This window comes from Phoca vitulina, unplaced genomic scaffold, assembly GCF_004348235.1.
Source record: "Phoca vitulina isolate PV1807 unplaced genomic scaffold, GSC_HSeal_1.0 scaffold48, whole genome shotgun sequence".
NCBI classification, from domain to species: domain Eukaryota; kingdom Metazoa; phylum Chordata; class Mammalia; order Carnivora; family Phocidae; genus Phoca; species Phoca vitulina.
This window is the reverse complement of record NW_022589751.1, coordinates 8284193-8299631: the sequence shown is the minus strand read 5'-3', so window position 1 is coordinate 8299631 and position 15439 is coordinate 8284193. Positions and strand designations below refer to the sequence as shown.

Genomic DNA, 15439 nt, shown 5'->3' with positions numbered 1-15439 from the left:
TTAGTAGCCAGCTAGGCAGGAATGGAAACGGCCTATTTAGTTCCTACAATGTTTACAATAAATCAGAAAGTAGTTCCTTATAAAATGACGGTGCCTATCCCCCTCCTTCTTTAGGACAGGAAGGCCTTTGGCTCTGAGTGCGTTGTCAACACTCTGGGGAAGCGTCCTCTCTACAGGGTCAAAGCCCCGGGAAGGCTTGTGCCTGATGTAATGCAACCCTGGCACCTTTTATGGCCATAACCAAATTAAGTTAAAAACTCATTGAAACAGATTTCTATCTTTGGACAAGAAGGAATCACACATGGGACACTCGAGCTCAAAGTAAAAGTAAATAAATCTGAGCCAAATTCAGAATTGTCTTTTGCTTCCCTCCCTGACAACTCTCACTCAGCCTAGCCTGTGGTCCCTTTGCTGCGTGCTAGTTCGAGTGTTTTGTTTCTAGAGAGCATTGTTCAGTCTGAGACATGCCCCAACCTCCACTGTAAGTTCACGGAAACCAAGTAAGTCCCAGCTGGAGGGTTTTCCTCCTGCTAACTACTGAAGAGAGGCCGTTTGGTTTGTGTTTTTGGCTGGTGCACATGGCCTCATTCTGCTGGCACTGTCATGGACACCCTGTGGGAAGGATAGGCATCGAGTTAACCTAGGGTATCCAGATCATTTCTTCTCGATCTGGGTTATTTGTAGCTTGAAAACTGAGTTTGTTATGGGATAGGTTGCTTACTGTTTCTGGGGCTGATATTCTAATCCACACTCAAAAAACTTGATTTCTCACCTATTCACCCTTCCCCTTTCTACCTGCAGTCCACAAAAAATAAAATAAAAACCCCCAAACAGACCCACACCCTTGCACTCTCCCAGTTTTTGGTTATAACCCATTTACCAGGTAGTGACCAAACTCGTAATACACGTGACCTGTGCCATTTAGAGGACATTCTGGTTTTCCTCTAGTACTGAGCTATCTTTTTTTTTTTTTTAAGATTTTATTTATTTATTTGACAGAGAGAGACACAGCGAGAGAGGGAACACAAGCACGGGGAGTGGGAGAGGGAGAAGCAGGCTTCCCACCGAGCAGGGAGCCTGATGCGGGGCTTGATCCCAGGACCCTGGAATCATGACCTGAGCCGAAGGCAGACGCTTAACAACTGAGCCACCCAGGTGCCCCAGTACTGGGCTATCTTTAAAGATAGGAAGCAGTGAGGAAAATCTAGTTGTCTTAGCTTAGGCTGCTATAACAAAATACCACAAACAGGTGTCTTAAACAACAGACATTTATTTCTCCAGTTCTGGAGGCTGGAAGTCCAAAGTCAAGGTGCCAGTTGATTTGGTTCCTAGTTAGGGTGCTCTTCCAGGCATGTAGACAGCCACCTTCTCACTGTGTCCTCACCTGGTGGAGTGAGCTCTGGTCTCTCTTCTTCTTATAAGGACACTAAGGCCCCATCATGGGGGCCCCACCTTCATAACCCCATCTCACCCTAATTATCTCCTACAGGCTCCACCTCCAGACACCATCACTTGGGGCCAGGGGTTCAATATATGAACTTTGGGGGGACATGCACATTTAATCCATAACACTAGGAAAAGAAACTTCTCATTTTCTGGTCTAATTTCTAGTTGAGCCATGATTGACAGATGGTTCTCATTGAAATGAGGATCATTCTGGAGATTTACCCCGTTTCCTCTGCCCCACTGAGACCCACGGAGGAGCTGGGAGCTGTGTGGAGGGAATGAGATGTGACCTACAGCTTCCTAACTCTCAGCCTGGAACCAGAGCTTTGGGCTTACTTAAGCCAAGAGTGTGAGGCTGGTCACCCCACTGTGGGATTGTCTGAGGAAGGGGCTGGAATTGAATGAACCAGGCACAGTCCAATTCGGTAGGCAAATCAAGTGCTTCGTGGCCTGGTCCCTTTGTTCTCTGTGCATCAGAACGGGAGACTGCGTGCTTTTAATCTCATGCCTGTCTTCCTCCTAATAATTAGTTCCATCAAATTGCTTCCTCTGAGAAAAGAGCACAGGTGGATTCTAAATCCTTAGCATTCTCTTCTTGGTAAGCTTTAATTTGTTATGCTTATGGAATTGAGTGCTAAATCTCAGTGATTCAATTAAGACATCTGTCTCCTGTGAACACAAATAAGGATGATTCTTCCAATTCTCTATTTCCTAAGGGAAGAGAATGAAAGACATTCAAGCGTTTCAGTGAACTTAAACTTTGAGCATGAAGGGCATGGAGAGAGAAATCTTTGAGGAAAAGAGAGTGAGAAAACTGAGGGGGCTCTGGGGCCTCTTGCCCCAGCCTTGAGCCCTTGGGCACCCGTCAGTCAGGAGGGCTAACAAAGGGTGCAGGTCAGCCAAGGATCGCTGTCAAACTGACTTAGCGCATGACCTCTCCTGGGCTGAGATGTGAGTCAGGCCTGCCGCTCCAGGTGAGTATGATTCAGCCCTTGGCTTCACCTGGAGGACTAGTGTCGGGACCTAGAGGAGTGCTAAGCTCAGGGTTTGCTTAAAAACATGTCAAGAATTGTTTTTCTTCAGATCATGTTATGGTGTTATTTCTAATGGTGGTCCTTCTTTCCATTTCCCTCCTCTTTCTTTTTTCCCCATTTTCATGCTATCTCTTGAAAATAATGCTAAAGGTTCTTTCTCCCCCTCGGCCTCCTCTCCCTAAAGACCGCTTTGCATGGCAGCATCCCACCATCCACAGTACCTCCAAGGACTCCCTCTACCTGAGCTCACCAAAGCCTTACGTGCCCCCCAGCACCCCCAGCCAGCAGAGGCCCTCACGACCCCAGCTCGTCCCCAAAGGTGTGCCGCGCCCTGGGCCCTCGCTTCCAGGTTCCATGTTCCCCGGTGCTTCCTCCCAACCCCGGCAGCACCATGTGGCCACCAGGACAGTTTACAGTGAGAATGTGAGCTCTAACCCACGTCATGAGGCCGATGGGAATAAAAAGGTCAGCAGCTTATACATACCTTGTTTATCCAATAACATCTGCCGGGGGGCAGTGGAAGACGCCTCTCGCGTTGCACGTGACCCAGCCACGGGCACTCCCTTGGAAGCTGCAGGCGCTCGCGCACCGGCTCCCAGCATTGTGTCCCTCACAGCCAGCACAGGGACACCACCCTCTGCTCCTCCTGACCCTCCCCAGCTCTTCTTTGACATCCGTAAAGATGCCACTAACCGGGGTGCGAGCCCTTCCCTGTGCGCTCGGCCTCCGTTCCCAGACGCGGCGAGACCACCTGTGCTAGGCCCCCAGCTTTCCTCTGCTCCCGAAAACCGGAAGAGAAAAGAACCTTACCTTTTGCAGCCGTGTTATCCAGCCAAGGCAAGGAATGAGGAATGTTTATGTGTCTTCTACACCATCTCTCTCCAAACTCGTGGAGGCAGCTCACTTGTTTTCTGAGCAGCCTCTCCTCCCTCTCCTTGTCAACATTGCCGCAGCCTGAGTCCCGAATTCTGCTCTCTAAACACCTTGGCACAGCCCTCTCTGTCCCTCTCTCTCTTCCCTGGTAGTATGTAAGTATGCCGGAGTGTGGGATCCGTAGGCTAATAGGCTGAGATACGGGGTGTCGATATTTGATCACAAGGGGCCAAAGAAACTGTATTTGCTCCCAAGCTTTCAGGCTCTGCAAGCAGTTGGGGGGCTAAACACAGCCTGTCTGCCTGTTCTGTTGTTCTCTTTCTCTCTCTCTAAAGTGTTAAAAGGATTCAAAAATAGATGGATGGAAAGTCAACTTGGATGGGGTTCCCTCTGTGTCATGGAGTGTCAGGAGGCCAGCTGGCTAGCACCGACTGTCTCATGTACTCTGAGGAATGGGCACCGATTAAATAGTTCTCAGAGTACATCACTGCATGTCCAGTCTCAACTGTTTAAATATGGAATTCCTTCTTCCCTGCCGTGCCCCTTTACGTAACGACCCCCTTATTTCCTACAGGATGCCACTTTCTCCAGTTCAGCCCAGCCTGAGATAATAGTTGTCCCTCTCTACCTGGTTAATACCAACAGAGGGCAAGAAGGCACAGCCAGACCTCCAGCATCTCTGGGGCCTCTTGGCCCCGCAGGCCCGGCGACCGCCCCTGCCGGCTCACCTCTGACCTTCCCGACTCTAGATGATTTCATTCCCCCTCGTCTGCAGAGGCGGTCCCACCACAGCCAGCCAGCCAGCGCTCCTGGCCCCCACCCCCCCGTTAGCCAGACACCACCATCCTTCTCACCACCTCCTCCGCTGGTCCCTCCGGTCCCGGAGGGCCTCCACAGAGCCTCGGAGCCTGACCTCACGGGAGCTGTTTCAAGTACCGTAAGCTTCTGGAATCCCCTCCTCACGGCTTTCCTGAATGTCTGCTCCTGGCAGTGAAAAACCCCTTTCTCACTGAAGTACTAAGTCGTGAGGGACGTGTCCGCTGCCACTGTGCTCGTGTGGTCACCGGACCCTGTTTGCTTCCCCCAGAGTGCATGCCTCCTGCGCGTGTGTGTGTGTGGTCTCCTACAGCTGCTCACGAGCCCCTCACGTCCCTCTTCCTGTCTGTCCTGTTCGGAATGCACATCTTGCTGAAAGAACTCCGTTTTCCTTCCGAGAACCTCCGTGGCCTTTCCTTTGGCTCGTGATGCTCTTGAGAGGCCAAGCAGATGCGGTGTTGAGAGCCGAGGAAAGCTGAAGAGCCGTGTGGGAAAGCCAACGGCATTCTCTCCACCAGGGAGCAGTGAGCCTCCAGGGGAGGAAGAGATTCCCTCTTTTGTTGAGTTAGCAAGTAAACTCTTTTATGTACGCTGATGGCAGAGCGTAGTTTAAAAAAAAAAAAATGAGGGAGTTGAGTTTAATTGAGTAAATGGATCTAAAAGCCCTGCACAGATGTTAGCACTGTTTTCTCCAAAGGCAGAGAATTGCTAGGGCCCCTGACTAGTGGCTCCCAGGGGCCTTTGTGGCAAAATGTTGCTCCAGGGGTCACGTGGAGGTCAAGGGCCCTGACACCTCAGGTCCCATCCCGTGAGGGATGAGTCCCCATTGTAGGTGGGAGAGTCCATGTGCTTTAGAGGAAAAGCTAAATCAGGGTACCCAGTCTTTCTTCTCCTCAGGAGCCCTGGGAATCGAGAGGATCTGAGAACCTCAGAGTGAATTGTAGAATGGGAATGCATGGATCTACTCCATAGGCCTGTGGGGTGCAGTGGGACCAAGTATGTTCAAGTTCCTAGGATAGCACTTCTGATGGAGAGAGCACTCAATAACTGTTTGCTACGTTGTCGAGGACTTGCCCTCGCAAATGGGGGCCAGAGTCCCTCAAAAATAAGTTATTTGCTAATTAGCAATTAATGAGCTCCTACCATATTCCAGGCATTTTGCTACATTCTGTAGGTACAGTTATGAACAAGGCACAGGCCTTGCTCTCAGGGTTTTTCTTAGGTACCATATTGGCTCTCAAGCTTAGTGTACATGGGATTGATTATCTGAGAGGCAAAAAAGCTCATTTAAGTTGTCAACTCCAGGTTATACTTCTAGAGTCCTGATTGAGTGGATCTGCAGAGGGGCCTGGGGCTCTGACCTGGTAACACACATCCTGGGGATTCTGATGCTGAGGGGCCTTGGACCACATTTCAAGATAGAGTGGGTCATGTAATTGGCTGATGCAGCTAAATGTTCAGTAACACCCCTTTGTGTAAAGGTGTGTGCCTACAAAACTGGCTCTAAGGGTTCATTAAACTGAAGCCAGTCATGCAAAAAGCAGGGCAGGGAAACTTCTTTTTGGCTTGTAGGAGAACTTATAGCCAGGTACCAGGCACACCAGAGCTGGGGATGGCTTCATTCTGGTCTGGGTCCTCTTCGCAAATCTCTAGATGCAACACAATGCAGTTAGGTCAGGACTCAGGCAAACATGGCCCAGGGGCTTTGGATATCCTTTGCAACTCAATCCCGTTGGAGGAAAATGCTAGATTGTTTCTAATGCACTCCCCTCCCTCCAACCCAGCTCGTAGATGAATTGAGAAGCTGTTCTTGTTTTGGAGAGTATAGATATTCTTCCCTTTGGCACAGAGTATTTCTCTAGAGCAGTATATAAAGCAGAATTTTTAGTGCCCTAGTGTACAATCGTGAGTAGTTTTGTTGTATATTCTAAAATTTATCATCTGTATAGACCCAGATTTTCATATCGAGTTTTGTTACAGGTGATCCAGAACAGGCTAGTTAGGACAGTGTCCTCAGTTTCTCAAACCTGACTGATCAGCCTGGTATAGACTTCTGGGGGAGTCCTCAGCTGGCCTGATAACTTCTGGTTTGGTCCCAGGTAACAGTAAGGTGAAAAAGGGAACTGCTTGGGATCCTCCACTCAGTGAGAACTGTCAAGAAGAGCAGGAGGCCCTGGGGATGGTGGCCAAGCCACAAGTTGAGATTTGCTCCATCTGTAGCTATTTGAGAATAAGAGGGGAAAAGAAAATTCATGTGAATTGATCCAGGTTCTTTAGTCAAGAGCCATTTTTGTGATGTTCCAGAAATAAGACTTGTGCCACAGAATAAAATTTTGTGGAATGTTTCATGTTCACATGATCCATCCAGATACCACAATAAGCATTTATACCTTAAGGAGCCACATGCCTGATTTTGTGTGTGTGTGTGTGTTTCTTGGATGCATTATGGCAGAGTTTTCACGGATATATCATTTATCTTTATTAAATCACTTAGGAAGTAAATTAAGACAAGTGTAATTTTTTTCTACTTTACAAATGAAAAAATGGAGATGAAGCACTTTTGAACAAGATCATATTATGCCTCTTGAGTCTCGGGAAAGCTTTTATTCACTAAATTGAGCTGTTGCTCATAACTAGCAGCTGCAACATTAGGGCACTTTTCAGAATTAGACTGAAGCCCCTACTGTGTGTCGGGAGCTGTCCCTGGTCCTGATACTCACATTCTTTCTTTTATGGGCACGTGTTTTCTTGCTGCAAAAGTTGTTCAGGTACATCTTTGCAAAGAGATGGCTCCAGTCATTCAGGTGGTGTTTATTTACCAAGCACCTGCTGTCTGCAGGGTGTTGTGCTAGGTGCAGGGGTCAAAAAAGAGGAAGGGAGGCATGGCTTTTGTCCTACAGGTGCTTAGAAGCTGATCTCTGGAGCATACTAATTGCTTTGAGCCATACTTGCATCTGGAGAGTAATGATCAAAGTCTTGCCTTTCAAACTCCTTAAGAATGACATTCCAGCTGGAGGTCTGTAAATTCCAAAATAGAAATTTTGTAAACAGGTGTGATAGAAGACTGTATAGGTATCCTTACTACATATTGAGGTCTTATTTTCCTGTCTTTAAAAAAGACTGCCATCATTCCCATAATGCAAATTGTAATTTTAATAGTAATGATTCTGTTGGATTTTATAGCTGAAACCTCAGGTTTTTGAAGTCAGGATTTTTATAAGTCTTTACCACTTCAGAGATCTTTGTCACTCAATACTAGAGTGGAAAAAAAAATGTCAGGGTAGAACTGGTTAACATCCAAATCTCAGAAGCAAGTGCTAGTAAGTTTGTTGAGTGATGCAAATAACAAGAGTGGCTTTCCAGGAGGACCAATACTTAATTTTTCCCTACTCTTACATCGATGGCTTCTTGTCCTCACATTGTCTCATGTCTCTTTAGACAAGTGTACTAAACTTTCCTGATTTTTCCCTTAAACCAGCTCTCGTTCTCGGATCACATTTGGAATTGCATGAGTCTTGCATGTTGTTCTACTTTGTTTTGAATTTCCTTTTTCAGTAACCGGATTGATCCACAGTTATTACCAGGTGAAAATAATGATATTGCTGAGACTTCCAGTAACACTCACCTTCCCTCTCTACCCTTACTAACACCAACAAAGAGACTAAACCTTCCAGATTAAACTTCTAACTGGAATTAGTGATGTCTCATTGATTACATTTCTTTTTATAATTAAGGTCCTTGTAAAGCTGTAGATTTCTTCTTTTTAAAAAGCATTAACATTAGATTTCATGTACTTACAGTTGGTTACAATGTGTGTTCACTTTTCAGGATTCAGGTCCTCTACTAAATGAAGTTTCTTCATCCCACCTTGGAACCGATCCCCAAATCTCTGCACCAGTTAGCAAGCCATCATCTGCCTACCCCTCTACGACAATTGTCAATCCTACTATTGTACTCTTGCAACACAATCGAGGTAAGGGACCTTCGCAGAGCGCCTCCAGCTCACTGGCATTAACAAAGCTGTTCTGTGACTTCGGGGGGCAAGAATTCTGCCATTCCGCAGAAATTTTCACAAACCCCATCCTTCCCCAAGGCCGTCTGCCCCCCGTTTACTCCCATGACCCACAGCAGGGAGACAGGCCCCTGATTCGGAATGATGTTGGGTATCTGCGTAAGTAAGCTGGTGTAGCATGTATTGCGCGCCTGGGGCAGTCACAGTTGTCTTCAGATGGTAGCACCAAAAAGAAAGAAAAGACAGAAGGGAAAAAGTCTGTGCATCTTAACTCCTCATCATGAGCATTCAGATCAGAGCTTTGCCTGGAAAATCTACATACAGTAATACCTCTTTTAATAAGTCATGTGGTTCTTTGACATCATGAATTTTCTAAAAAGCAAAATTTTGAGTACCAAAATAAAAAAAAAAAGCATAACGGGTGGAAACCTTTATAAAATATCAAACGTGTTTTTGTGGCCTCTAAAGCAGGCACTGGACTTTCTCTTGATGACTCACTGGCCTTGACTCTTGCCAGCAGTTATCACACTGGGCTGTCATTTGGTGCACCCTCTGGGGACGTGAGGCTCACGTGGCTGTTTGTCCCTTATGCTGCGTGGCCCCATACAGCTCTGCTGAGGGTTTCCATGTTTGTTTTCTGTTGTTTCTCTTACTGCTTCTAGTTGGTTCTTCCCCTTCTCTGAAGGGGCATCTTAGGTAAAGCAGAAGCGCTTTGAGGTAATAGTTGTATCTATTGACCCTTCTGCTTTAAAATTTCAGGAGATGATTCTAAGTCCCAAGTTTTACTAGTTGGAATTCAATGGAGAGAGAAACTTTCCCTTCATAAAAATCCTTTTCAGTGTGAAGTGTAAAGTTGTCAAGCTGTTTCCTAGAGCAGAAAGGGCTTTTTAGTCTGAGTTTCAAAAAAAGCTGGGCACCAAACCTCTCCTTTTCTTGACTCGCTGCTCGCCTACTGCATAGTTCCCCCAGGCCCCCCCCCCACATTAACTTGGATGAGAATGGAACTGGAATCTATTTTTAATTGTTTTCCATATTAAATGGAGTTTTCTGTTTCCTGCTTCTAACTTGTAAAACAGATGAATGAAACATTTCCTCTCACTTAAAAATCTTCCCACTTGAATCTTAAATAGTTATTTGAGTAATTTTTTTTTTTTTCATTATGTATGGCCTCCATATTAACCGTCCTCCATGAATCTGTGTTCTTCCAAAGATGACAAGGGTCCCAACCCTAACCCTAAACTATATAAGACCCCATTCTCAGTAAGGGCCATACCCCTTACTGGCAATAGCTTTCTCTGCCAGACAGTGTCCACAATGCAGGACAAAGTGAAATTTTGGTTCTCTATGAACTTCTTTGTGACTCATCTTTAAAAAAAAAAAAAAAAAATCCAAACAGAAGCAAGTTAGTTCCCAGAAGGAAAGGCAGTTTCTCTAAAAATGGGATTTATTCCCAAGGCAACTTGGTTTTTGGGAAATGCCAAGTGTAATGTCAGCTGCTTCCACCAAGTTCCTCTGATGACACCTAGTGAGACATCTTTGGGCACAGAAATGCCTATAGTTCTTTTTTGTTTCTTCTCTGGGCAAATGGATTCCTCTTATTTGCCCAAATGCTTTCGGTTCTTGCCTTTCTCTTTTGTGCAGTTCTGCCCTTTGGGTTTAAAGACCAGAATCATGCTGCCTGAATCACACATCCTTCAGTAAAGGATACAAGTACATTCGTTTTTTGGAATTAAAAGTAGCTTCTCCTAAAGAGTAAACCATATGTTCCCTAAGGAGGCGGAGCAGGAAGAGTGGAGGAAAATGGAGGCGCCTAGCCACCTAGCTTTGGATCACTAAGTGTCAGTGGGCTTTAGGTCATGTGTTTTTGGCCTCGCTTTGGGATTTACCCAGCCTGGCAGCAGTGCTCATAGAAAGTACCCGTAGAAACAATTTCTTAACTATTGCAAAATCTCCTGAGGGAATGATAACTTTACTCTACTTCTGGAATTCTAGTTTAGTCATCCTAAAAAAGGTTCCCTTTTTTTTCTTGCCTAGATGGCCCCAGGGCACAGTGTGACAGTAACCCTCTCCCTGCAAGCCAGGCCCCCAACTGTAGACACACGAGGGGGCTGCCCTCGTACGTCTGCCCTGGCACGCACCACACAGCTCCTCGCCCCTCTCCTCAACGTTTAGACTGCATGTCTGAGGGCAGCTCACTTACGATCAGTCTGGAAGGAGGGTTGGAACTAGAAAACTCAGGACTGAAGAGGTGCCTGGGCCCCCTAGCTCAGAGCTTCTCAGTCTTCAGTGTGCACGGTCTTGGGAGTACATACTTGCAGATTTGGATTCAGGAGCTCTGAGGCAGGGCTGAGATTCTGCATTTTTTTTTTTTCAGCAACTTGCAGGACACATCAGTGCTTCCGGTCCATAGACCACACTGGAGACTAAGAGCTCCGTGGCTCCCAGACTCTGGGACTCATGGTCACAGGAAGCAGCCTGGGGACTACCCCTAGGGTTGCTCATTTTTAACTATAGTAAATAACACCCCTGAAAAACAACTGCTCTTATCCATATCACATGTCATTCTGTGAAAGGCCATTTCAGATCCCAGAAGGAGGAACAACATAGCCTTTTAAGGTGAATAAGTTTGCTGTTGCCTGCCTGATGAGGAAGCCCTTGCCTCCGGTTGGCAGACTGGAGTTTAGGAACCCTCGGTCTGGTGGGCACTTCGATTGGACAGATGAGGAAACTAAGGGCAGAGTTTATGCGATTGGTCCATATCCCCTAGCAAGTTGCTGGCGGAGCTGAGCCTAGAGCTCGGCTGGGCTCCTGTTGTCCCTCTGGTGTGAACTTCGTCCGCATCCAGAGGTGGGCAGGCTGTTCCACTGGCTGTGAGCACCCCCACTGCTCTGTTTCCTTCTTGCCCACATGGATTCTGGAGGGAGGGGAGGGCCGCAGCCAAGGGGGATGATGACAGCACCCAGGGGCTGGCCGGTGCTCTATTTTTAACTATGCGGCTGCTTTATATTTAGCAGCCGTGGAAGGTAAAGGTCATTTTTGTGCTTACCCTGAAGCACGTACACACAGAACTCTCAGAAGGAGATCTTGGGCTCCCCTCCACGAGAGCCCAGGAGGGTGAGGCAGCGAGAGACCATCTGTGTTGGGGAGCAGTGGTGGACTGACGATCAGGGTTGGAAGGCAGCCCACACTAGGAGTTGGGGATCCAGGTTCTAGGCCCTCCTCTGATGTTCAGTTCATGGGTAGTGTGTGCCGCTTCTCTGGGGTGTCTCAACCCACCTGCCCTACCTGCTAGGGTTGTTGCAAAGATTTAAAGTGTTAACGTACGAAAGCTCTTAAAACAATGTCTGGTGTTTGACCGAGCTCTTGGGAGGGGGTAGCTGCCATGGTTACGATCACGGTTCTGTTTCCCTCAGAACATTACTGAGACGTGATAACGTCCTGGTCCCTTGAAATCAGGGGAGTTGGGAGGATCTCCTTCCATGATCCGATCACCTTGAAACCAGACGGAAACAACCAGAAAACAGTGACCGTTCCCTGAATCTTGGTGCAGACGTAGGAGTAGGGGCTTGGAGACACCACACCTGGACAACGGAAGTAATGCCCCAGCATTGGGCTGGGTGTGGTGGCCACGCCACGGTCTGGCATCTCAGCCCAGGGGACAGTCAGGACGCCAGTTTGGGGACGCTCACGAGTTCTGGCAGGACTTCCTGGTCTTACCGTGTCTGTGTAAATCTCACGATGTGTATCTTTTCTTTTATCACAGAACAGCAAAAACGACTCAGTAGCCTTTCAGGTAGGTGCCAAATATTTCTTAACACGCTAACACCTTTGATGTATGAGCAGCACAGTCTGATGATTTCCTCTGATGTGCTGGGGACTCTGTTCCTGGGCCGTAAGGATGGTGAGAGCAGGCACCGTCCTGCCTCCTCCCTGCAGCCTGTGGGGCGGACGAGGCACCCCACACCAGTGACCCCAACTTGTACACGGGCCCTGGGCAGCTGTGATCAGTGCCTTGATGGGTAAGAACAGGGTCCTCTGAATAAAAGAACAAAGAGTTGTGCCTTAGGTGGAGCGTTTGTGGCAGGCCTTGCTGAGGAAGTCCCCTTTCTGTTGCTTCTAATCCTTCTCCTGGGATGTGATAAGTCAGGGTTAGGAAATGTGGGCAGGTTCTTTTCTTGTCGGGTGGCAAGCCTGGATGCCAGTCAGTGGCATGTGATGGACCTGGGTGAGAGCCTCCAGACCAGCAGTGCCTGGAAGGGGGTGAGAGCAGCCAGCGGAGTCTCCTGGAGACCTGGTCCAAAACCCGGATTCGCAGGCCACAGCTCCAGAGATTCGGATTTAATGCGTATGGGTGAGAACTTGCGTGTCTAACCGGGTCCCCAGGGATGCTGATGCTGCCTGTGTACTGACCACACTCGAGGAGCAAGTCTCACCAAGACCTGGCAGTGGTGGGCATGGATCCGCTAGATAATCAGGTGTCAGGGCTCCATCCCTGGTGAAGCATAGCCCCACGTAGGCAGAACTGTGAGCAAGCCCAGGAATGGGAAGGTTTCGCCATGTCCTTAGGGCTTTCTGTAGCCATTCTGCTTTGAGTCCTGGTCCTACTTCTCCCCAAGGGTGCAGCTTAGGCAGGCTGCTAATGACTGAAACCACAGGTCAGTTCTCTTCTCTGCCAAATGGGAAACGCAGTAGCGCCACATAGGTCCTGCGTACGAGCAGCCCAGCGCCGAGCGTTGGCTCTCACTAGGTGCTCGGCAGACAGGAGTTTCCATTGTCAGCAGACACCGCCATTGAGGCGTTCCTCACTTTATTGAGTGCCTGCTTTGCATCCGGCCCTGGGCCAGGCTCTGTGGCCGTGTCTGGGAAGTGTACTGCCCTCCCGCAGCCCACGGTGCGGTGTGATGGTTCCTAACCGTTTCGTGGTGATGGACTCATTTGAAGAATCTAATAAAGGCGGTAGATTCATCTCTAGAAGAAACCACACCTGTCAGACGGGCACGTGGTGGATGTATAGACACGTGTGAATCTGGGTCAGGAATCCCCGATCGGTGGATACACCAGTTTTCACCATTTTCTGAGCAGCTGCTTCACGATTTCTGTGTTACTTCCTGCTACTGCTGCCCTTGGGATTCGTGGAGAGCCCGGGGGGGAGATCACTGGGTTCTCACACCCACTCTGCTTTATCGGGACTTGGCCCCAGGACCAGGACAGGCCGTGGTTGAGCACGAGGTGCCCTTTGCTGCCCCCTCCTGACTCTGCCACACCAACCCTCTTCAGTCCCTGGCCCCAGCCCAGGTTGCTGAGACCAGGGTGGCTCTGAAATGAAGGGAGCTCCTGTGAATGCCGTCCTGCCTTTGGGATTTGGGAAGCAGCAGTGGAATGGATGAGACGGGCCCAAACACAAGTTAGGAGGCCCACAGTTTGGTCCTGTCTCTTTCTTTTTATTGACATCATTTGTCCCCGAGTAAGTGACTTTTCCTTCCTGCAGCATAGTTTCCTCATGTGGGAAACAGGGATGATTGTCCTCGTCCTTCCTTGGAGAGGCGTGAGGCTCATGTGCAACAAGAAGGGGGGGTGCGGTATGCTTCGCACACTGGAAAGTGCTACGTGATGTTAGGGCTTCTCCACCAGGCTGGCAGGCTCAGGCCACTTCCTTGGCTCCAAAATAAGCCTAATGTTTCCATCTTCCTTAAGTTTTAGGATAGAGCCACTAATGGCGTTTGATAGAGTGGGACATAAAGTAAGTGCTCACTAAATGTTAGTTTTTGTTGAAAAAGAAGCAGCACCATTTTGTTCAGCAGCTCTTGAAGGAGAGAGGGCTGGCTGGGTTGACTCTGTCTGCTCCTTAGCATCAGTGAGGCTTTGCCCAGCATACCTGGGCTGGTGGCACTTGAAGGGCCACTCACCTCAGCCCGACCCCACAGTCCTTAACAGGTTTTTATTGAGCCTTTATGGGGCTTCTTGTTCAACGAGATTCATTCGGGATGGAGACCCACATGGTGTTTGGCCACCTCCAGCTCATGGTTCCCTTGGGGAGATGGGCAGGGAAGCAGGTCTGGGCTGGGGCGGAGGGTCCGGCACATCTTCCTCAGGGACATGTCAGCATTGCTGTGGTCCTCAATCACTGAACTTTGGGTGTGAAGAAAAGGGAAGCTGCCCACAAACACAGAGGCCCTGTCCTAGGTTGTCAGCATTGTCACTCACTGAGTGGCCCTTTCCAGCACCTTCCTTTTAAAAGCTCAGTATAAAACTGGAAGGAAATGCTGCAGGATGTCCTGTTGAGGGATCAGTATTTGCCTCATGAGAAATAGCAGCAATCCCCATTGTCCTCTGGAGGTGGTCCTGTCACCTGCCTGGTACAAGAAAGTATCATGTTAGGTTTTCACTATGTAAAAAAAAAAAAAAAAAAATTTCTTTGAGGCTGCATTTCATCTCTCTGTGCATTGAAATCTACTTAGTCATGAATCACATGATCACAGGCTTCTAAAATAAAATAATTCAGGGCTAATTTTTGTAGAGCCAAAGAACTCTGACAGCTTTGGAACAAATCACGGGACTGTCAGCCTGAGTTTTGCAGTTAAGTGATTCTTGTTAGAGCCACTTGCCCTAACGATTAAAAAAATGTCTCTGGGTCTGGGAACCCTGAGAATGCCAAGTCTGTGATTTGCTGCTACTTCTTAAGAGAGGACATTGGAGTGAGGAGTGTGAGCACCTCCAAGCACCGGGTGAGATGGCTTGAAATCAGCCTCACCTGCTGCTTTCTGGTGACAGTTAGGAAGGCCTTTCCAGGCACAAGGAAAATGCTCAGCAGAGCCATATTAAGGGTAGACTTGGGTAACTTGAAATTGCCCTGCACTTCCAGGCTTCCTGCCAAATCCTTGGCCTCCTGTTGGAATTGCCTGGGAGCATGAGAACTCCTCCCGTGAGTCCAGTCTGATCTTACCATCCTTGAAAGCTCATGGCTGTGATGCCAGGGATCGGGTCGTCTGAAGCACACACCGAGCCCCTGGGTCTCGCACAGAAGGTTTAGAAACCATTCTGCAGTCACAGAATGAGTCCGTGTTTCAGAAGTTAGTTTGAAATCCCGGCCGGGTCGCCCCACCAGGTGGGCGTGCTGATGCAGTGTGTCCCCTCTTCCCCAGCCCCTCCTCCACACGGGGACATCTCAGACTCGGGCACAACCTCGCGTGTGCCCTCGGGCCCCTCCTTTCCGCTGGATTTTAGTCTCTAGCCAGCCGTCTGCACTCTTTCCTTTCCC

The 15439-nt window shown here is 48.5% G+C and overlaps 1 protein-coding gene across 50 annotated transcripts in view; it reads left to right on the top strand.

Annotated features, from left to right (window-relative positions):
- Window positions 1-15439, top strand: part of SORBS1 (sorbin and SH3 domain containing 1) — a 225957-nt gene that overhangs the window by 129853 nt on the left and 80665 nt on the right. For 34 of the 50 annotated variants that reach the window (XM_032432268.1, XM_032432255.1, XM_032432263.1 and 31 more), the window contains 3 exons: window positions 3928-4290; window positions 7998-8142; window positions 11945-11974. In XM_032432268.1, coding sequence (XP_032288159.1) covers window positions 3928-4290; window positions 7998-8142; window positions 11945-11974 — 538 coding nt within the window. The remainder of the gene's footprint in view (window positions 1-3927; window positions 4291-7997; window positions 8143-11944; window positions 11975-15439) is intronic. The other 16 variants (XM_032432272.1, XM_032432293.1, XM_032432286.1 and 13 more) reach the window with 1 other exon arrangement.